The following is a 23,528-nucleotide window of genomic DNA, read 5'->3' as shown; positions in this document are numbered from 1 at the left end:
CTGGGCCGGCATTGGTGACAGCCTTTGGCCTCGTTAGCGCACGATGTGCGTGGTTCAACAAGAGGTTCGTGTTGTAGGCCTGTCTTTGGGTCAATGGATCTGCTTAGTAGGGGTAATACTTCTTCTTTTCTGTTTTGAAGAAGAGGTTGTAGCTTAGTGGTGGATTGGGTCTTTGTCGTATCGCAATGTCATCTAGGAATATGGATAGTGTTATAACACTGTGATAGAGCGTTCGGTTAGAACGTCTATAAAATACCTTGAAAAACATCATCGTTAGTATAGAATAAGCAGGGATCGTTCAGTCCGGGGAATCAAAAGGGCCTCAACACTTATCATGTTATTGGGGGATTTGATTTGGATTCTAAAACTACAACTTAAAATAAATCCTAAATTACTTATATACAATTGATCAACCACTCATCACATAACCAAAACACGAATTCTACTCAAGAAACATGTATGACATGCATAGAATAACATATAGGCAGCAAGTATTTTCGATTCTTCTTAAGTCCATTTCAATTCCAATTCTAATTAGAGTCCGAAGCGGTTCATCTAATCGTTAAGACTTCTTAATTATTTAGAATCAACGAAGCGTTCAATCCTAAACATATGCTAAAGAAAGTTCAACATAACGAAACGTCTAGTTAAACAACAAAGTAGCACATAAGCACATTAAGTCGAATTGGAGACATGTTACACAAGCATGGTGTCACTCATCTTGATTAAACATACAAATTCCTAGAACTATCACAGCCCTATATAAGTATCCATAATTGAAACACGAAGCGCATATTCAATCAATGAACACTTTGGTGAATTAAATCGCAACCCTAGGAGAACCATGGCCTTGGCTTCCTCAAGCATTGATTTAGATGCACAAATTCAAGGAATAAATTAAAATAAAACCTAAATAGAAATCGAAAACCTACTGCCCATAGATGCTACACACGACACACACACATATTTCATGAGTTCATGCAATCAAAACATAAAACCAAAGAAGTCTGAATTTATGTTCTTCATATATGAAACCGAAAATAACATCCAATGATTCATACAATGAATTCGAAATTTGCAGAAAATAAAAAGAAAGATTACAAGTCATGGATGAATCACACATTAGAAACCTTCTAGGATGAAGCAAGGATGAATTCGAATTGGTGGAGGAGGAAGATGAGCACCAAGCCGTGATGATGGATGAAGGTTTTTGGCTTGAATTTTCTGGATGTTCTTGGGCAGCAATTCGGCTTTGTTTGTGAGAGAATGGAGATGATGAATTGTGAGGGAGGCCATGCCTTTTATAGAGGAAGGAGGAGAGGAGGGGCTGCAAGGGTTTGGAATGGGCTGATCCATGTATTTTGTTTTTTTTCTTTTCTTTCCTTCTCGATTGAATGATGATCATCTTTGTTGGTCACATGCATTCTCCCTTCTTCTAGACCACATGCATTCTTCAGAATTATCTCTTTGTTCTCTCCTTCCTTTTTCTTCTTTTGTTTCCTTCTTTTCTTATTCTTTCCATTTAATGGCCGGATGAACATTCCCTCCTTTGAGGCTGCATACTTATTCTTTTTCATCTTATTCAGAAACAAAATTACTTCTTTCCTTTTTCTCCTTTTGTTTCCTTTTTCTCCTCTTTCTTTCCATAATTTCCAAGTCATTATCTCACATTTAATTCTGAAAATAAGGAAAGGAAATAATAAATATAAATCACATATGTTACAAAAATATCGAATAATAAAAATCCTAACCAAACTAGGTTTCCTAGTTCGACAAGGAATACTACTCTATAGCACTCTAGACAATTTCTGCATTTTACACCCGTTTTAGCACCAAAAGGGAATGAACGTCACTAAAGACTCCTAACTCGACTCAATGATTCTATACTACAATAATAAGGGCTAAGTAAATTACGAATGGAGGTAAAAACATGTTAAGAACGTCGCACAAAGTGCTCCTATCACACTGGTTTCTACTCCGAAGGAATGGTGGGCTTGCTATGACGGTGGGATCAAATCCTATCGTTTTGTTGGTCGGTGTAGTCGTTTAGCACTACATGCTCATGTTTTCCATCAGTACTCTGAGGAAGACGACAACGTGTTGGTGTAAAGGGCTCGATGAAGGTGGTGGGATTGCGACGACCAAGGAGGTTCGGTGATTGGGTTGCAACTTGTGACTTGGGCCGACAAGTTTGGGTATTATTTGACCTTGGTTCTTCAGGCCTGGACAGGGCCACTGCCTTGTCAAGGGTTTGAGCTCAATTATTTGGCTTTTACCTAGTTTTTATTTTAATAAATTTTTATGTTTATTTATGTTGTTTAATTTTGTTGCGCTTTATGCGCATAATAAGTCTCTATGTTAGTTTAGGACTGGTCGGGTTTCGTGCATGTGTGTGCACTTTAGTGCCTTGTCTGCCTTAGGTAAGCAACAAATTCTTTGTTTCGTCAAATAGTCATTGCCGCCTAGTGGCATGGTGAAGCTGAGTATCGTCGAATCTACTTTCTGGCAGCAACATAGTGTGAACGTTGTGCTATTGGTAATTATGCTTTGCAGTAGTCGAGTTATATGTTCGGTATGTCACCGCTATATCAAAGCAAATAGAGTAGTCAATAGTGCATTATTTGTTAGTTGGTGCATCGTTGAGTATTTGTGTTGTAGAGATTGTTGATATTATTTCAAGTATTTGTATTCAGGAGTTTAGACTTCATGTCATTCCCTTGTATTCGACAATTTCATTAATTAAGGGTTAAAGGTAGCCACACAAGCCCTTTAAAAAAAGTGATAAAATTCAGGATTCCAATACGGAAAATGCTAGACACAAAAAAATTATATACAAAATCTATACCAAATGATGTGGCATGTGCCATATCTTCATCCTAACCTTAATAATTTCTAACATGTACAGTATTTCTAAATCTATTAAATGCTTGTTAATCTAAAAATAAAAGTAAAAAATGAACATAAAAAATTCATTTTGATAAAACTGAAGATAAAGAACAAGATCCTAACATATAAATATATACACACCAAAACTCCATTTCCTTCTTTTAAAGTTTAGATTAGGAAACCCGTTTCAGTTTTGTTTGAAAAAAAAAACAAATAAAACTGAAAATTCAATAAATAAAATTAGAAAAAAAAATACAATACAATGTAAATATGAGTTTAGATTTTACGTATGTGAGAGATGGTATAATCTAATTTAAACAATAAGAGCCTTGATGTTCAGTTTTAAAATTTAGAATACGCTTAAAATTGGTAAAATTTTGATGAGTCTAGATTCATCTAGTCAACTCTTCTGTTAAGGAAGTTAATTAATGGTCATTATTATTATTAATTTTTGGTTAATGAGAAAATTTAAAATAATTAGATAGGTTAGTTGACAAGTATATAATTGAAAGTGATGACATGCCATTGGCATGCCACGTAATTTGAAATCACTTTTTTATTAAAATATTTGGTGCAGGTAGCCCTACTCTTCCAATAATGAACACACCGAGAGATTCTCTGAATTTTACTCACATACCTCCAAAACCAACACTCAAGAAAGAATTATCTTATTGGAGGGAAAATCTAAAGGTGCCAACACGTGATAAAACAAAATACAAACGGCCACACCATCCCATGCCACGCGTCGCCCTCTCAGCGGTCACTCTCATGCTCCCCCCTCCCTCACTCTTCTTCACTCTTATAAGAGCCTATGTCACTTCGCCATTAGAAAGAGAGAGGGAGTCCTAGCTTCTTGTGATATCAAGTTATTTAGCCAGAAGGAGAGGCTACAATTCTTCCCAAATCCAGAAGAGGGTAAGCCCTATCCTATCTTTTAGTTTAATTTGAAAGTACCTTTTACCTTAATTTTGTTTACTTCACTCGATCACTTTGTGTCTCTCTCTCTCTGCACACCACCCTTCTTCCTCTTCATCATGCTCCTCTCTCTTACTATGCCTGCATGGTTTCATTGATTCTACCCAAGTTTGGCAGCAGTTTTGAACTGAGTTCTGGGTTTTCCTCATTTGGGTATCTCAGACTATCTCCAAATTCATACAGATTCTGTTGAAGGTGGAAGAGTTTTACCAATCCATTTCTCCCAATGGCCCCAAGATCAGGCAGAGGCAGAAACAAGGCCAAGTCTGACAAGAAGAAGAAGGAAGAAAAGGGTTAGATTTCATTCCTTGAATTCCAAACTTCCCTTCCTGCAATTTCCCCACTTAAACTCTTGCATGCTTATGATCAAATTGAAATTGTACTTTCATTTCTGATAATTCTGCAGTTCCTACTGTTCTTGACATCACTGTCATTACTTCATACGACACACAAGTGATCCTCAAGGTATTCAGCTTTGAACTTCCCATCCATTTCTAATTTTGATTCTGTCACAAGCTGTTACATGATTAAACAAATAATCTAATGAACTAGCTAGTTGTTAAAAAAAAAACTTTATACTAATGAATTTGATTAATGGTATGAAGGGTATCTCCACTGACAAGATACTCGATGTTAGAAAACTACTGGCTGTGAATGTAGAGACATGTCATCTCACAAACTACTCCTTGTCTCATGAGGTAAGTCCTCAGCTTATTTTAATGATCAGATTACCAAATAATTCATATTTCCCAGAACTTCTCTGCGTTTTCCTATTCAATCTGCTGGGGATGTTAACAGCTTTTGTTTCTTTCTTTGGCATTTTTCAGGTGAAAGGGAAGAGACTGAATGAAAGGGTGGAGGTAGTTAGTCTGAAACCCTGTCTTCTGAAAATGGTTGAAGGTAGGTCAATTTACCTTACTGGTCATTCAGCACCAACCTTGGCAACCACCCATCTTGGTGCCCATTTCCCTAGTTTTAGCCCTTTTAGGTTAGGTTGGTTGTTTTAATATCTCTGATAATATTTGATCAAGAGTCTTCTAAAGACAGTGTATGAGTTAGTTTAGCATGATCTTTCAACTAAAATAATGCCATATGCTGTATGAGAAAGAGACCTCTTTTTTTATTAGCTCACAGATTTTCTAAGCTTTCATGTGTCACAAATTTATACACTTCTTCTCATCTTTTATATATAGTTCCGAAATTGTGACAGCCAAAATTACATATTTTATTGATGAGAAAACAGAATTACATGTTTTTCAATTATTTGATTCTTGGGATGTGACAAAACTGTGACATCAACTTATATTCAAAAATGTTGTTTGAATTTTGGAAGGTGATCAAAAATTTAAAAGTCAATCATAGATTTGACTCATTTGAGTACATGATCATTTACTCAACAAATACTTTCGACCTAATCGAAAAAACAAATACATTCGAGTGATTCGACTATTCGTGTAATTATAATTTCTAAAATCTGACTGGAAAAAAGACACCGGACATTCAAGCCGATGATAGTTTGATGCTACAACATATTACAATTTATTAGTTACACAAATAATATGTATATATGCCACACTGAAAGTGCATTAAGTTATTTACCTCAAAAGCATAGTATATATATAATAGACTTACATTTTTACTTTTAATTACTTTGTTTCAGAGGACTACATAGATGAAGCCGAAGCAGTTGCCCACGTGCGGCGTCTGCTGGACCTTGTTGCGTGCACGACCCGATTCGCCAAGCCCAAACGATCCGCTTCCGCCGCTGACTCCAAGTCCAAGAAGACCGCCACCGCCACCGCCACCAACCCCAAGCCCCTCCCCAAAAACTCCGCCCCGCACTCACCGTCCGTCTCGGCGATCTCCGAGAGCCTCGGAATGGTCGCCATTCACCCGACCCCGAAACTCGCCGACTTCTACGACTTCTTCTCTTTCTCTCACCTCACCCCTCCCGTTCTCTGTCAGTCCCAACTCTCTCTCTCTCTCTCTCTCTCTCTCTCTCTCTGAAGTTTTTACCCTGTTTGGTGACTCAGAAGTGGTTTTCTACTTTTTCACCTTTTACTTTGGTGTAGATTTACGGAGGTGTGACGTGGACGAGGAGAGGCGCGACGGTGACTATTTTCAACTGCAGGTGGGTTATTTAAATTTTTGGTATTTAATATTGGCACGATACGCATGGTGCTATAAATAAGTAAAAATCACATGCACGTTGAGATTGTGCACCAGAAAATTTGTAGATCAAATTGCCTAATATTTAGGGCATAATGCCTGTCACGTTATGTATATATTGATTATATTATATGGTTTTAGAGCACTAATTACAATCACTAAGTGGGAAAGTGAAGCTATTATGGAATTTTACACTATTTTTTTGGGTACATAGGGTTGTTATTGTTTAATGAGGTTAACATGTGTTACATGGAGCAAGTAACATGTTGTGCTAAAACTGTATGGAAACTTTTCTTTTTGATTGGAACTATGTAGAAACTTATGCAGGATTTCCATTTCAATATATAATTTGTTGGGGGAATTAAATGTGTAAATGTTACGAGATTATAATTTGGGTAATTTTAAATAATTGGGACATGATTGACATTTTTATGTGAAAATTGGATTAAATGGAGGGAGGTTGTATTGTATGATTTGTTCTTTTCCTTGGGTCCTTTTCTAGTTGTGTCATTTTCAACTTTGATGTGGTTCACATGGGGTGCCTATGCATGAGTGGCTGTCCTTATGTTGTGTTTTCTGTTTCATATTAAGGATGGTTCTAACAATAACATGAATATATGCAGATAAAAATTTGCAATGGGAAGCTAATACAAGTGGTTGCATCAGTAAAAGGATTTTACACAGTGGGAAAGCAGTATTTACAAAGCCACTCATTGGTGGATCTTCTGCAGCAGCTCAGTAGAGCTTTTGCTAATGTGAGAACTTACACTCAATTATTCCTTGATTGTATAAGAAGTTGCATCAGCCAGAAATAAACAGTGAAAAATTGTAGATTCAAGCAACATTATGCATGTTTTAACCCTTAAGAAAGATGGATTGGGCTTAATTTCACTTAAATTTATACTTATTTAATTTTTTTCACATGGATTTTAGGAGTTAAAAGTAAGGGAAGAAGGGTATGGTTTCCTCCATATTTGTACTTGATGCTTGTATTTCTTAAAAGTTTTCCTGTTGGAAAAATTATTTGCTGCAAAATTGTTTGATTTTTATGCAATTTTGAATTTTTGTACTAGCATTTATGCATGATTTGGTTTATATTACCTGAAGTTTGTAGTATGGCTATTCCAGGCATATGAAACCTTGACGAAAGCTTTTGTAGATCATAACAAGGTGAGGAATGACTTTGATGTCAAAATGTAATTTATTTTGAATTGACTTGGTGTTTAATCTATTCATTTAATGTATTTTGTGTTTTTGTTTAGTTTGGTGACCTTCCGTACGGTTTTCGAGCAAACACATGGCTTGTTCCTCCATCTGTTGCCGAGTCTCCATCACATTTTCCATCTCTGCCAACTGAAGATGAGAATTGGGGTGGAAATGGTGGAGGTCAGGGAAGAAATGGTGAATACGATTATCAGCCATGGGCTACTAATTTTGCAATATTGGCTTGCCTTCCTTGCAAAACTGAGGAGGAGAGGGTTATAAGAGACCGTAAAGCATTTTTGCTCCATAGTAGATTCATTGATGTAGCGGTGTTTAAAGCTGCTGCTGCAATACATGGTATAGTAGATTCTACTGTGAATGCAGAGACAACCAATTGTTCTCCGGGCTCTGTTCTTTATGATGAGCGTGTTGGGGACTTGTCCGTTGTAGTAAAACGTGATACAGCAGATCCATTGTCAAAGTTGGAAGTGGAAGCTAGTGGTGATCATCCATGCAGTGCCAAGGAAGTTGCTCAGAGGTGTTTACTCAAGGGTTTAACTTCTGATGAGAGTGTGGTTGTTCATGTAAGTATATTTATATTATGTTTAAAGCTTCAGTGAATAGGGAATGCATTATGGGAACTTACATATTCCGTTTTTTTTTTCATTCCTGATCTGGTTGAAGGGCATAAAAAACAAGGAAAAAAAAAGTTAAGGCTTACCAGTTGGTGGTGAACAGCACCTACACAAAGATCTTTGTTATTTCATCTGTCCTCTGAGGACTCATAATTCTATTATCACTGTTTAGCATGAAGAAATGAAACAATAGTAATTATGCAGGATATTCCCTCCTTGGGTGTGGTCAATGTGAGGCACTGTGGATACATTGCAACAGTTAAAGTTGTTGGTAAAATAAAGAAGGGAAGCTATGAGGCTAAAGATATCAACATTGAAGATCAGCCAGATGGAGGAGCCAATTCTCTTAATGTCAACAGGTTTAAACTGTCTTCTTTATACTTTTTCTGTTGATGGTGGGTATGATTATATGAACTTGAAGGGAGATGCTATCATTAATTTCATCCGTCATCCAGTTTTTACTTCAATAAGCCAATAGGAAGGATCATAGTTCCACCTTTAAGACTCTAACATGGTTAAACGTTCTTCATTACTGAATATTTTCATGCAGTTTATGTCTGTACATTCATTGAAATTGTTTTTTTTTTAAATCAATAATTGAATGTGCGTTTTTTCTTCTTTCTTTACAGCCTCAGAGTTCTACTTCAAAAATTCAACACTGAATCAGTGAATCACGCTAAGTTGGATGGTTTAGAAACTTCAGAGTGTCTTGTTCGAAGAGTAATTAAAGAGAGCTTGACGAAATTAGAGGACGAGCCTGTCAATTCTGAGAGGTCTATCAGATGGGAACTTGGTTCTTGCTGGTTGCAACATCTACTTAAGCAGGAAACACCAGTAAAAAACTCTGAGAGTGTCCTAGATGAAAATGAGGTGGCTGAACCAGTTGTTAAAGGTCTCGGGAAGCAATTTAAATTTTTGAAGAAGAGGGAAAAGAAAACAAGTACTGAAGCTGGAGCATATGATGACGAAGATATTGAAGCTAGTTCTTTCAGTCTAAACGGGGAACCAGATAAATTAGAGCTAGATAATGGCGAGAGCCATGAGATCAGCAATGAGGCAGAATTGAAGACTTTAATTTCAGAAGAAGCCTATTTGCGTCTGAAAGAAACAGGAACCGACCTTCATCTAAAGGTTGTGAGACTCTTTTAATAGTTTCACTTTTTGAATCTAAACTAATACTAATGATGTGTCATTTACTGAAGAACAAGGTTGCTACAATACTTTACCATTGTAGTACATTTTTTGTGTTGTTGAGAGCTAACAATTTAAGCTTGCTTGCTGCACCACCGTGACAGTCAGCAGATGAGCTTATCAAGATGGCGCACAAATATTATGATGAAGTTGCCTTGCCAAAGATGGTACCCTTCTTTATAATTTGAGTTGTCCTCTTACATTTCTCAGTTATGGTGTATGCTCTGAATCTTTTACATTACTAGGTAACAGACTTTGGATCACTTGAACTTTCTCCAGTTGATGGCCGTACGCTAACTGATTTCATGCATTTAAGGGGGCTGAAAATGCACTCTTTGGGTCGTGTGGTGAGGGCTCTCTCTCTCTCTCTCTCTCTCTCTCCACCTAGATAAATTTTTTTTTTAAATTGTCATTATTCTTTATGGTCTTCTTGATGTAATTTATTCTTTTTACAAGTCTCTGGTCTTGTGTACTTTTAAGCTGGTGTTGTTTTGAAGCCTGGAGCATTTATTTTTAGTTCTGTTCTTAATGTATTGTTTATGAAATCAGGTTGAACTTTCAGAGAAACTTCCTCATATACAGTCTCTGTGCATTCATGAGATGATTACTCGAGCTTTCAAGCATGTGGTTGAAGCAGTTGTTTCTTCTGTTGGCAAAATATCTGACTTGTCTGGGGCAATAGCTACAACCTTAAATTTTCTACTAGGAGGCTCTGGGGTGGATGATAATTTCATCAAATTGCAATGGTTACGTAGATTCCTGGCCCGAAAATTTGGTTGGCCACTGAAAGATGAATTTCAGCACTTGAGGAAGTTATCAATTCTTCGAGGACTTTGCCATAAGGTACTTTCAAATATAAATGGTAGCAGTGCTGATATAGAATCAAAGTAGAGTTATGGTTTTAGTTTTTTACACTTTCATTTTCCAGGTCGGGCTGGAGTTGGCCCCAAGAGATTATGACATGGAATGTCAGAACCCTTTCAGCAAATATGACATTATTAGTATGGTTCCAGTGTGTAAGGTGTTATTCTGTTTGCTAACTCCTTTCTTATTGACTCTAATTAGTGGATTTTAAATCTCTTACATATTTTATTATTATTATTCCTATATTTTTACAGCATGTAGCATGCTCTTCGGCTGATGGACGGAACCTGTTGGAGTCATCTAAAATTGCTCTAGATAAAGGAAAGTTAGAGGATGCTGTACATTTCGGAACAAAGGTACTTCTTCATATTAATGAAAATTGATGTCAACTCAGTCTTGAATCCTGACACAGATTTCTCCTCTTGAATCAAAAGGCACTGGCGAAGATGATAGCTGTCTGTGGCCCCTATCATCGAGTTACTGCAAGTGCTTACAGCCTGTTAGCAGTAGTTCTTTACCACACGGGTGATTTTAATCAGGTTTACTTTCTTTTAACGTTGTGGATTGCATTTCTGTTTTCTGCTGCTGTTTTTATCAACTAAATCTTTTTCTTCGGTTTCCTTGGTTAGGCAACCATTTATCAGCAAAAGGCTTTGGCTATTAATGAAAGGGAACTTGGGCTGGACCATCCAGATACCATGAAAAGCTACGGGGATCTTTCCGTCTTTTACTACCGTCTTCAATACATCGAATTGGCGTTGAAGTAAGTAAACTTTGCTTCTCAACACTGAAATTTGGATGTGTATTTGCTACATATTTACCGTAACACTTTTACTTTTACTTCTTCCTTTATGGTAGTGATTTAACTTTGCGCTTTTGTGTAGGTATGTAAATTGTGCATTGTTTCTTCTTCATTTTACATGTGGACTATCTCACCCCAACACAGCCGCGACATACATAAATGTGGCTATGATGGAGGAGGGCATGGGAAATGTCCATGTTGCTCTCAGATACCTACATGAAGCTCTCAAGTGTAACCAGAGATTATTAGGACCAGATCACATACAGGTTTCACTATATTCTCTCTCTTTCTCTCTCACGACACACACACACACACACATATATATATATATATATTTGCTATATTTGGGTGTGCTTCTGTCTCATCTTTCTCTGCAATCCTCGTACATTTCTTAATTTCTAACTTCAATCATTTACATGGTTATTTCACCGTTTAGACTGCCGCAAGCTATCATGCTATAGCCATAGCTCTTTCATTGATGGAAGCATATTCTCTAAGTGTGCAACACGAGCAAACAACACTCAAGATACTTCAAGACAAACTTGGACCTGAGGATCTTCGTACTCAGGTAACCACGCAATCTTTACAATTCTGTATACTCGAAGTTGCCATTTGAAGTTGTTTAATCTATATTATTGGTCTTCATTGTTACTTGTTCGAAGAAACTTATGTGACCGCTGCTCATCTTACACAAATTTGAAGTTGCCAGTTAATATTTAATGACCTGTATATTCCTGAGCAGGATGCAGCAGCATGGCTTGAATATTTCGAATCTAAATCATTAGAGCAGCAAGAAGCAGCACGAAATGGATCTCCAAAGCCTGATGTGTTGATTGCAAGCAAAGGTCACCTTAGGTATTAATATGGTATTCCCAAATTACTTGATTCCAACTTCTTTAATTGTATGTATGGGGACTAAACCCTTCCATGCTCCAACGCAGTGTGTCAGATCTCCTGGATTACATTAGCCCTGATCAAGAGTCAAAAGTCAATGATTTACATAGGAAGCAGCGACGTGCAAAGGTGCATAGATTCTTCCATGTACATTCTTGTTACAGATTGCATTTGTAGTTGATCCTACTATTAGGGCCTTAAACATTAGGCCAGTTCTAGTACGAGTGCATGATGTTACAGTATATCTAATCTGTAGTTTTTCACATCTTACATGCTTATATTGCAGGTACATCAGTCAAGTGATGCTACCTATCACGTACATCAAGATGTAATAGTTGATGATGACTTGCCTAATGATGGCCTTGAAAACCCTATGCTTTTGATTGATAATAATACTGAAGAAGTTGAGGAAAGATGGGCTCATCAGGAACTGAAGGAAAAAGATGATGTCGTTAGAAATGATTTGTCAGTTACCAGTGTAACTGTCGAAGAAACCAGTTCAGATGAAGGTTGGCAAGAAGCCATATCAAAAGGTAGGTCCGGGAATACTACTGGGAGGAAGTTCAGTAGAAGGAGGCCAGACAATGACTCTTCACACTTCAGAGAAAGCAAATATTCAAGGGAGGTCAAATCCTCTTCACACATTGCAGCTGTGAAGAGCTTTGTAACTGATTCACTCTCATCAAAGCAATCAAAGGTTCTTACTGGAGAGGATTCAGTTAGACTTCAGTCCAAAACTAATGTTTCTATAGTCTCCTCTACTCCAACCACTCTTACGAACTTGGCTTCGAAATATGTATCTTACAAACAAGTAGCTTTGGCACCTCCAGGTACTGTTCTAAAGTCATTGCTGGATAAAGTTGACGACATAAATGTGGAAAAATCTGAAACAAAGGTGTGTAGCCCTCCACCTGAGACATTGAAAACTGAAGATAGCATAGGTGCAGTTGAACTTAATCCAGATGATGAGACCGAAGGAACACATGCAAGGTCAACCCAGTTGGAAGATACAGGCCCTGGAACTGTGGAACAAAGTTCTGCAGAAAAAAATGGAAGTAAGCTGTCGGCTGCAGCAGAACCATTCAATCCAAGACCAGTCACCATGACTCACCCTGTAAATCCAGTTGCTGTTACAAGTGTATATGATGTGAGAGCTAGTCAAGCAATGCTTTCTGCTCCTGCGCTCCCCCCAGCAGCTGCCAGAGTTCCTTGTGGTCCTCGATCACCTTTGTATTATAAATCCAATTATTTTTTTCGCATGAGGCAAGGTGTTCAGAAATTTCAAAGACCCCTTTCAGAAGCAAGTGGATCTGGGCCTCCAACAAACATGAATCCCCATGCTCCAGAGTTTGTTCCTGGGAGAACTTTGCAAGCAGATTACATGGATGAATATGCAGAATATGCAACTGAATCCAATTCTTCATTCGAAATAAATAGGGCTGAAGATATGGATCAAAAAACAAATGGTAAAGCTGAGAGGAAGAGTGTATCTGAGTCTGAGAAGTCAGAGCTTGCAAGGCAGATATTGTTGAGCTTTATAGTAAAATCTGTCCATCAGAACAAGGATTCGGAAAGTGAAAGTAAGCAGGAGAATCATTCTGATGCTGTAGAGAATGACAGTGCAATTATAAAAATTCACTATGGAAATGAAGGAAAGACGGTTTTTCAGTCCAATGACTGTGATCAATTGAAAACAACGGATGTAGATACAAATGAAGTTGGTGATGGTGAAGGATTTACAGTTGTGACAAAGAGGAGAAGAAGCCGGCAGCAGTTCAGGAGTGAGTTGTACAGTCAGCAATCCATCTCGGCTTCTGTTCACTGAAACATACAAGATGATATAGTCAAGAAATCAGGGTACCAATGATTTTCCCTTCTTTCAACCTCAAATCTCACACACTACACATTGTTATAAGATTTTTGTATCCTATTATTTAGAGGTTTCAAATAATAAAAGCAGTTTTCTCATTAGCTATAGTAGTAATCACTATATTTAGCAATTTCTTAGAAGCTCTTAGTGAAGTATGATCCTCTTTTCTTCAATTTAGTGCAGTTAACTTGTATGAGTATTTAGCATTTGCATCTTATTCCTCATGATAACAATTGTAAGAAGAGAGATTGGGTTGTTCATCTGTGTGCTATATATATTAGGTGAAATAGGTAAAACTTTATCGTTGTTCATCTGTGCGCTCATATTTTGTTAGGTGTTGCTGTGAAAAGTTTCTAAAATGAATGTCTCAACAAATTATCACCATAGTTATCAACTCCTAAATTTTGGGCCAAGTCATAGACTCATAGGGCTTCTACATTGACCTAACTTTAGAAAAGGTTACAGGGAGATGAACCCAATGGAGTCCGGTGGCTTAAAATAGAAATCACAGATGGACATCGTTATGAAAAAACTCAAGCGTAAACCTAACCGATCAACTTACCTTGACTATTGCTCCATAATCAATCAAACAGAGTAACAGAAACAAGAGGGCGTTATCAGTTATTGAAGTTGTAATTGGTTTCAATGTAAGAGGAACAAGAATTAATTAATCCTGTTTTTCATTCCGGGTTTTGTAACTAGAAAATTCCTCATACAGAAGAAGATATTAAGGACTTAACAGTACGTTGCTTATGAGTTCAGGCGAGGAAGATATGGGAATCAGAGGGAAAGCGGAGAAAAGAGAGGAGACGGTGGCTGTGGCCGTCAACAAGGACAAAGGAAGTCAGAATGCTATCAAATGGGCTATTGATAATCTTCGCGGCAGAGGCCAAGCTCTCACATTGCTTCATGTTAAACACACAACGCTTGGGGTTCCCAACCAATGTAATTCAATCTCACTCCCTCTCTTTAGTTCTCCATGGATGATCAGGAAAAATGTACAAATATTTCTTAAAAACAAGAATGTAGAATGTAGAATTTCAATTTTCGGATTCTATATAGATTAGATCATAGTTTCGCCACCCTTTGCCGGTTCAGGGAGGCGTTACAACACTTTTAACATGATACCAGGGCGGACAATCCACCTATAAGGCCATACTGTCACATGTTGTGTTACTTGAACAGGCAAAAATAATAATCATCTGAACCTCACCGGTCTGTGAAGTACTCTTGAATATACTGCATATATCTTTATGTTACCTGTTTAATTGGATTTCTCCGTACTATGATGCAGCTGGGGGCTTGGTGTCTATATCTGATGTTAAGGAGGATGTTGCAGAGGTGTACAAAAAACAACTTGATGCTCAAGCAAAGGAGTTGTTTCTTCCATTTCGTTGCTTTTGCACCAAAAAGGCTGTGAGTCTCAGATTATACAGAATTAGTTTCACACCAGAATTTCTTCTCCTTATGCTTAAGTTTTCTATGTTGCAGATAAATTGCAATGAAGTAGTTGTTGAGGATACAGATATAACAAAAGGAATCATCAACTATGTCAATGCCAATGGCATTGAGATTCTGGTACTTGGTGCACCATCCAAAAGCAGCTTCATCAGGTTGTGATCTAAACCTTGAAATGATAAAACTGTAAATGCACATTAGCGCTTATCAACACGGTCCTAAATGTATCAACCTATGTTTCACAACAGATTTATGACTACAGATGTTCCAACCACCGTGGCGAAAAGGGCACCAGACTTTTGCACTGTTTATGTCATAGGGAAGGGAAAGATATCATATGTACGTTCAGCTAGCAGCACATTACCCCCAAAAACACGTGATCAACTACACCGCCAAGCTAGCAATGTTTCAGATTCAAGTGAAACACAAAGCACACTCAGCCAGAAATCTAGGGGTTTGTCATGACTTCTGTGAATATCAATTAGCTCATGCATTGTCATAACCTATTTGCCACCCTCATAAATATTTTGTCATTAGTAAATACAAAATAGTAACAAGCATCTTTGGTTCATCCAGGGTGCGAGAGGAAACAGTATTCGCCCCGTACCCAGAAAAATGACAATGAAATCATGTAAGCTTTAATTTATTTGTACTTTGAGAATATATATAACATTATCAGTATGAATTAGGCAATTTCTGTGTTTGCCTGTCTGTATTTCTTTAAGATGTGTTAAAGAGCTCCTAAATGCTATCAAATTATGTGCAATGACTATTATCTGCTGGAAAAGATATGACCACAGTTGGTGAGGAATAATTTAAGATCTGATGTAGGTCACCATTCTCAAGAGGAAGAACTTCAATGAACAAAACACATGAGCTATCTCTCGAGAGTGATATAACGTTTGTGGGCAGCAATGGAAGGTCAAGCACTGATAACAGAAGCTCTATATCGTCTTACTCTGGAACTAAGTTCATTGACATGGGCTCTGCCCACAATGACTTATCACTATTTCCCATTGATAGTGGTGAATCATGGTCATCGGCGAACATGGTAAGATGATTTCTAAATGGACCATTAATCTCATTGCTTTGTGACATGCATTTGTGGAGTAAAACAATAATACACGCAGATAGTTCACATTATTGATACTGATTTTCAATGAACTTAACAGGATGTAGTTGAATCGGAGATGAGGAGGCTCATGCTAGAGCTCAAGCAAACAAGGGACATGTACAATACAGAATGCAATGAGGCACGCATATCACAACATAAGGTATGAGATTCAATATAAGTTTTAGGGGTATTTATGCGTAAACTTGAATGAAAATTGCATGCTTTCCTCTGTCTTTTGGCTTTTGATAGCAGAAATCTCGTCTCAAGTGAATATTATATTGTCATGGAAACAGGAAGATGAAGTAAACTATTGGAAAAGGGCAGAAGATGTGAGTTTAGAAGAGGCAAAAGTAGCCGAGGAAGCTGCAATGGCAGCTGCAGAGAAGGAGAAAGCCAAATGTATTGCAGCTGTTGAAATAACGCAAGCAGCTCAAAGGGTTGCAGAATTTGAGGTACTGAACAGGAAGAGTGCAGAAATTAAAGGCCTTAAAGAAGCAGAAGACAGGAAGAAGGTACAAGAAGGAATGGCATTTGATGTCAGGTATAGGAAGTATTCACTTGAAGAGATTGAAGCGGCAACACACGATTTCTCAGGTAGTCTCAAGATTGGGGAAGGAGGCTATGGGCCTGTGTATAAAGGCGAACTAGACCATACATCTGTGGCGATAAAAGTTTTACGTCCAGATGCAGCTCAAGGGCAATCACAGTTCAAGAGAGAGGTTTGTGATCGACTTTCAATAAACATGTATACTAATTTTACCGACTTTCTTCTAAAATACAACAACTTCTACATTTATTTAGCACATAAACATAACAAAGGGAGTTATTATACCCGTTTTTTTTTTTATCAAGGCTGATACCCTTTCTATTTATCTAATATTCATTGAGAAATGCACTATATATTCTAGATGTATCTGACGAACTCTTAAACATTATGCAGGTTGAAGTGTTGAGCTGCATACGACATCCAAACATGGTCCTCCTTCTCGGAGCATGTCCCGAGTACGGTTGCCTAGTCTACGAGTACATGGCTAATGGTAGCTTAGAAGATCGTCTTTTCCGGAAAGGTAATACCCCAGTTATTCCTTGGCAGCTAAGGTTCCGAATTGCAGCAGAAATTGCCACAGCACTTTTATTCATACATCAAAGCAAGCCAGAACCCCTTGTACACCGAGACCTTAAACCCGGAAACATATTGCTGGACCAAAACTATGTCAGCAAGATCAGTGATGTTGGTTTGGCTAGACTTGTCCCTGCATCAGTAGCGGACTCTGTCACTCAGTATTACATGACATCAACAGCAGGAACATTCTGTTATATCGATCCGGAGTATCAGCAAACCGGCATGCTTGGAACAAAATCTGATATCTACTCATTTGGAGTCATGCTTCTGCAAATCATAACAGGCCGGCCACCAATGGGTTTGGCACATCATGTTGAGAGTGCTATTGAGGAAGGGACCTTTAGTGACGTGCTTGACCCTGCTGTTAAAGACTGGCCTGTTGAGGAGGCCTTGAGCTTTTCCAAGCTAGCTTTACAATGTGCTGAAATGAGGCGAAAAGACAGACCGGATCTTGGGAAGGTTGTGCTACCTGAGCTTAACAGGTTGAGAGCTCTTGGCGAAGACAGCATGAATGCTATGATGTTTGGTGGCGGTGTAGTATTTTCTCCAAGAAAAAGCCATTATCCCGCTGGACAAGTGAGTTGCATAACCTATATGATAAAAAGCATTTCAGAAAAATCATTTATCAACATTATTAGCTGCAGAAAAAAAACCTCAACTGATTTTTCTACTGCTGAATTAATGTGCTTATAACCCATAATCATGGGTTTAAGTATTTTCGGTTCAGGGTTTAGTATTGGAGTAGTGGTACGTAGTTAAAAACAAGTTAACGTTGTAATTAAATGACTTCATCAATCTTAGACAGCATGTAGTTTTCTGTTATATATCTTGTTACAATTCAGTTTTTGTGACACATTTTGTGGTGTTAGTTGCAGGATGTGATGAGTGATCACGATCTACGACATTCAGGTTCTGATAGCTCAAGGACTCAATCAAGCACATCGTCTATTAATTAATGGAAGAAGAGTATTCTCAGATATGTAAGACTCTTAATTCTCATCAGTACTCTGATTAGGAGTCATCGATACAATTAGAAACTTGTGACCCAAGAATTTGTAAATACAGCGTACTTAATTAATTAGTGTCATATCTATAAAAGCGAATGGTCTCTACAGTTTTATAAGGATATATTCATTGTATTGCTCTATTCTGAAAGAACATTTACGTGATTTAACAAATGCTGGCACGATATATTCAGTGTTCATCCAGTTTTTTCCGGCTGATCGATATACTGAGTCACTGAACGTTGTTTGATGATAAAAATTGTTATTTTTTTCTTTTGAGAAGATATGTTGACTTAATTAGTGCCTAAACATGGTAACAATAGAAAGAAGGATTCATGTACGTACACATAGTTTTACATTTGCACCCACATAACACAAATTAATCTTAAAACGTACTGAGCAACACTAGAAGAATACAACATGACGGTCGTGACCCCAGTTCCGATCCCCATACTCAAATGTACTACGCAAGTATGTATTTACTATAACTTTACTCAAATTATCTTCCACTTATGACCAGCAGGGTCCCATAAGATTAAAAGAGTTGAAGCTAAATAATTAATATATATGAACTAGCCAACTAGGTTTTCCAGACCCATGTCCATCACCAAACCAATACCCTAGGGCATATTAGGAAACCATGGCTACCATGGACATTAACGAGAATGTATAAATGTATAATTACTAGCTATTGGTGCTGCCACCAGCATATCATAGTTTTACCAAAAAAAGAAGAAGAAGAAGCATATCATTGGTTACCTTGAAGCGTTAACTAATGTCTTCATCTCTAGAATTGAATCTATGAAGCCATGCATGACTCAGGTCGTTCAGATCAACATTTGAGTGGATATAGCAACTGATCAATTAACCAACTGCATGCGACATTGCACGTACTGATTGCAGTCATGCATGGACATGCATCCACGTAAGCACTTTCATATACGTAATTCTAATCGCTTGTGCCATTGATAAGCCAGACCACAAACAAGTTATCAACTGAACGACAAATGTTGGAAGGTTTACGAAAACCGAATCATATATAATGCAGTCGTAAACATTAGAGTTGGGGGAATGATTGGCTCATCCGGAAGAGATGTCCATCCCGAATCATATACAAAGTAGCCCTGTGGCGTAGGCGCTTTGCTTCAGCTTTATCCTCCGAGAGTTCTCCCGCCGTGAGATACTTGATAAAAGGATCTATCCAAGATGGTGGTGAGAGCTGTTTAATGGCGAAAATCTCCGAATAAGGCCTATAGAAACTGGGCTGATCCAAGGTTTCTACATGAACCCCCGACATTGTTGGGTTTGGCCGTGGCTAGCCGTGATAGTGCATCTGCCCTAGCATTCTAGGCCTGATATCCGCTTGATTTCGAATGAGTCAAATTACTGGAGCAACGACCTGGCCAGATTCTAATATGAGATGAGCTGGGGGTGGTGGGACTGGTAATTCCCTTCAACTTGATTGACCACCGAGTCACTGAAAACCCGAATTCGGGTGGTCTCTAACTCTCGACATAGTTATATCCTGGCGATCAAGGATATGTATAAGAAATGGTGAGATACCCTGACTTATTCAATTAATCTGCGAGCACTACTAGCTAATAATCAATTGAGAATCTTCTTTGACGCATATATGCTGGAGACTTCTGTTCCTAGTACTTCTGAGCAAGTCATCAAGAAAGCCAATAGCTTCAGCAAGAGCTGCTGCCATCACCAACTTTTTATAATGAAGCCCGAAATAACAGTGCCAGTGCTTTAGAGATAATGTAAGTACGAAACCATCCAAATTTTATCGATCGACAACTACAAGGTCTCTAACAATAGATAGGAATTCCATGAAAGAAAAAAGGACTAGCTAGAGTTGACGATTATTCTAGCAACGAGAACCCAAAAAAAAAAATGTGCACGCCACAGCCACTTTTGCGTCACAATTATTCTAATTCTAAGGTTGACAATTAGATTGGAAGAGTGGAGTGCATGCCACATTATTCCACTTTTACTTTGGCCACATTATCATTCCATTTTGTCAGTCTCACTATTATTCCCACTAATTTATTTCCGTGCTGCATTCTCATAGATGTAAGAGGAGGAAGTCACAAACTCACAAGTACATAGCAACATGATCGATCATATAAATGACTGAAATTTCCAATGAAAAGAAGAAGAAAAAATGGTAGGGATGAGGCTCATGAAGTAATTCATAATCTAAGAGATAGAGGTTGGGGTTTGAGTTTGAGTGATATCTCGAGGAGAATGCAAAGGAAACAAAGGCAAAAGCTCAGGGGGATGATGATCTGACCCTCGCGGTGTACTTAGCGGACTTGGTTGGTGCAGATAAAACCCTTTCTCGGCGATAATGGCTCTCTCCTCCTCCTCATTCAGCAACTCGCACGGCGACACCGGCGTCCTGGGGCTCCCACGTGCCAGAAACTCAAACGGCGAAACAGGTGACATCATCACCGGCCGAATCAGCTTCTGGTGTCCACATGGCGATGATGATGGGTACTGTACTGTTGTAAACGTGGTGGTCGTGAGGTGGAGCTCGAGCTTCTTGCTGCTGTGTCTCCGCTCGTGGAGCTTGAAGGCGGGTCGTCGGGGCCCAACTTCGGCGGCGGGTCTGGGATTGGTGTAGCGGGCTGGGAGGGTGAGAGGGAGCTTTATGGCGGAGGGGTCTTCCGTTGCTCCGGTGAGCTTCTGGACGACTGCCCGGAAGGTTGATGGGTCGGCTTGGACGTAGGTGGTGTTGGGGGAAGCCGGGTCGGATCCGTAAGTGGTTTGGTGAGGATAAGGGTTCATGTTGGTGGCGAGGGAAGAAGACGTCGGAGGTTTCTGAGAGAGAAACAAAGCAGCAGGAAGAAGAAGAAGAAGAAGAAGAAGAGAGGCATCAAATGAAATGGAGCTGAGGATAGGAATAGGGAAACGAGGGTTTTAGAGGGCTATAAATAAATAAATATATATATATATATTCACTTGGCTTTTTACTAGGGGTTCTTATTATTCCGTGGCTTTGCTTTATGATGGGAGGTAGTGTGTGGTGGAAGAGTCAGAATATACGGCGGAAGTCAGCCTCAGATAGACTCCGCTTTTTTACTTGCTGTCGTTGAGTCAAGTCGAGCATATTGATCGATAATTCGATAGGCATGATATTGTACGTTAAGAACTTCAGATAATTAGATAAATGATATACTTGAGGAAATTTGTTGGACAACAACAAACCTAAGCACTTGCAGAGTACATCATACGTACATCTACAATATCATTATGTAAAGAAAATGTTTACGTAATGCAAAAAACATACAAATCGTAGTTGATTATTGACGGTAGATGCATGTAAGAACGATCGCACGAATTAAAAAAGAGAACGATCGCACCTAGGTGAAGCATTCGTACATGCGTTGTCAAAATACTCATTTTTCGTATATACATGAGAGAGGAACCGTGTGACGACTGTCAAACGTTTAAGAACTATGCTACGATTTGTTGCCAACATATATTATTGATGACCTTATTAATTCCCAGTTTGCTAATTTGTCAACGATTTTTGAAATTTAAGCTAAAAGCTTGAGTGAAGGACAAGCATGGACTCTCATCATTTTGCGATGGAGGTAATAATTAGAAGCATGACAAATGAATTTGCAATAATTCACAACAATGATAACTTTGTTTGTAACTGTTGACAAAGATTTTGAAGTTGTGAAAATCAGAAAATGCTAATTAAGAAAGACTGGCCACTATTTAAAGGTGAATATATCGACGCATATTGACGGAAAGCAAACAAAAGAACATTGGCATCTCTTGGTGGACTTGGTCACTCTTGGGAGGAAAGTCAGTACTTGGCTCGTGTCTTCTGCAAAAATAATCTCTGTATTTCAATTTTTGAGTTGCTGGCATGAGCTTTGACATTCTAGAGAAGAAGTTGCCTAATTCTTTCAGGTCTATATTGTTGACTGGGATACATTAATTCTTGTTCACTCTTTAGTTTCTTTACTGCACACTCTTTTTTCTTCTTCTTCTTTCTTCTCTTTTGGGATTTACTTTGTTTTGGATGTATCATATGGATTTGTTTTTCTGCATGAACTGTAACTACTATTTGACATTTGTGGTTTCATGTTTTACTGTAAGTCTTCCCTTTTCGTTTGAGACACGGGATAGCTTCTTTGCTATTTCTTCCCCCTTTCCTTGCACTAGCTCTTTTTGAACTTCTAGGTATAAAAAGAAGAAAGTATATATCAGGCATTCATACAAGATAAAGACCATATATGGAAGACTTTTTATCAAAAGCAAACCTCTTCTTAACGTCACTTGTGTGTACGTACTTCCAAATTAACTAGCCAAAGAGTAAAACAAGCCCGTTAAATTTAGAAAAAAATTTATGGTACTTACCTATATGTGATACCCACATTTACAAAGTGGTAAAAAAATTTATTCCTATGAGGCTATGATTACATAGTTCGATTACTGATAGTTACGTACGTAGCGTATATTGGGAACCTTGTTACAAGTTTTTTGCCAAATTCTCATACAGATTCTTCTAGTAGTGCAGTGTATGCGCTCTATACCTTTCACCTTCAAGCTTGTACTCAATCAAGAATAAAAGTAGCATATAAGAATGGCACATATACAGTTGTGACCTCTCACCACTATAGAGTAGGACGAGTGTTGTGTTTTACTTTTACCAAATGAAGGAGAGGAATGAAGGAATAATCTGGGTTGAGAATAATAATGTACATGTGTTTAGTAAACCTAACAATCCATTAGATTGTCCTTTCGCACATTATCCAGGAATGAAACTAGCTAGCCAATCCAATATGAGGATTTCATGAGTGTCATTGTGTCAATAAAAGAAAAACCTCAATATCCAGAAGAAAACAATCCAAATAACTTTTCCATTTTGTACAATGTATGGTCATAAAGTCACTCATAAGAATGATAAGATGTAAATTGTTTGGATACCCCGAAAGAATGGTATAGGAATATAGGATGCTTAGTAATCATATGATGCATGTGCTAATGTGGCGGACAAGGTCATTGCAAACGGCCCAACTGATGAAATTATTGTAACGACCCCAAAATTTCGAGCTTAAAAACTCAAAATTCTAAAGTCGTTAAACACAAAATAATCTCAAATAAATCGAAATCATTAAGTGTATAAGCGGATCAATTCTGAGTTCTCAATACAACTCAGACAACCAATTATTACAACCCAAATTTATAATCCATATATAAAATGGAAGTGTAATAATCCTCACAAATCACTCACAAATCTCACAAATAAAATTACACAAATTCTCGCACACAAATCCACGCTAAAACCTCACCACAATAGGATACGAACGACTT

General features: G+C 38.1%; 3 protein-coding genes across 5 annotated transcripts; 2 read left to right on the top strand and 1 right to left on the bottom strand.

Annotated features, from left to right (window-relative positions):
- The first annotated feature begins 3,744 nt into the window (after positions 1-3,744).
- On the top strand, positions 3,745-13,788 carry LOC126800492 (protein REDUCED CHLOROPLAST COVERAGE 3). Of its 3 annotated transcripts, none has more exons than XM_050527861.1 (24): positions 3,745-3,801; positions 4,045-4,154; positions 4,268-4,326; positions 4,467-4,559; positions 4,689-4,761; positions 5,522-5,821; positions 5,934-5,992; positions 6,654-6,785; positions 7,159-7,200; positions 7,293-7,817; positions 8,073-8,227; positions 8,498-8,999; positions 9,164-9,226; positions 9,305-9,406; positions 9,609-9,902; positions 9,988-10,080; positions 10,178-10,279; positions 10,358-10,462; positions 10,553-10,686; positions 10,808-10,991; positions 11,162-11,293; positions 11,468-11,580; positions 11,667-11,748; positions 11,906-13,788. In XM_050527861.1, the coding sequence occupies exons 2-24, from the start codon at positions 4,088-4,090 to the stop codon at positions 13,442-13,444; spliced, it is 4,950 nt and encodes a 1,649-aa protein (XP_050383818.1). In that variant the 5' UTR covers positions 3,745-3,801; positions 4,045-4,087; the 3' UTR covers positions 13,445-13,788. The 3 variants fall into 3 exon arrangements, with proteins under 3 accessions (XP_050383818.1, XP_050383819.1, XP_050383820.1); XM_050527862.1 differs by having other exon boundaries at positions 4,024-4,154; XM_050527863.1 differs by having other exon boundaries at positions 3,971-4,154.
- A 461-nt stretch (positions 13,789-14,249) lies between these two features.
- LOC126800493 (U-box domain-containing protein 35-like) lies at positions 14,250-18,336 on the top strand. Its single transcript, XM_050527864.1, is given in 11 exon segments — positions 14,250-14,434; positions 14,784-14,905; positions 14,981-15,102; positions 15,196-15,401; positions 15,524-15,578; positions 15,779-15,998; positions 16,120-16,221; positions 16,355-16,780; positions 17,002-17,760; positions 18,060-18,134; positions 18,136-18,336. Coding segments are annotated over 11 exon segments (2,292 nt in total). The 5' UTR covers positions 14,250-14,262; the 3' UTR covers positions 18,169-18,336.
- A 1,964-nt stretch (positions 18,337-20,300) lies between these two features.
- LOC126800494 (VQ motif-containing protein 11) lies at positions 20,301-21,118 on the bottom strand. Its single transcript, XM_050527865.1, has one exon. The coding sequence runs from the start codon at positions 20,982-20,984 to the stop codon at positions 20,394-20,396; it is 591 nt and encodes a 196-aa protein (XP_050383822.1). The 5' UTR covers positions 20,985-21,118; the 3' UTR covers positions 20,301-20,393.
- Between the last annotated feature and the right edge of the window lie 2,410 nt (positions 21,119-23,528).

This window comes from Argentina anserina, chromosome 6, assembly GCF_933775445.1.
Source record: "Argentina anserina chromosome 6, drPotAnse1.1, whole genome shotgun sequence".
NCBI classification, from domain to species: Eukaryota; Viridiplantae; Streptophyta; class Magnoliopsida; order Rosales; family Rosaceae; genus Argentina; species Argentina anserina.
Note: the sequence above shows the minus strand (reverse complement) of the source record. Positions and strands in the feature narration are given on the sequence as shown.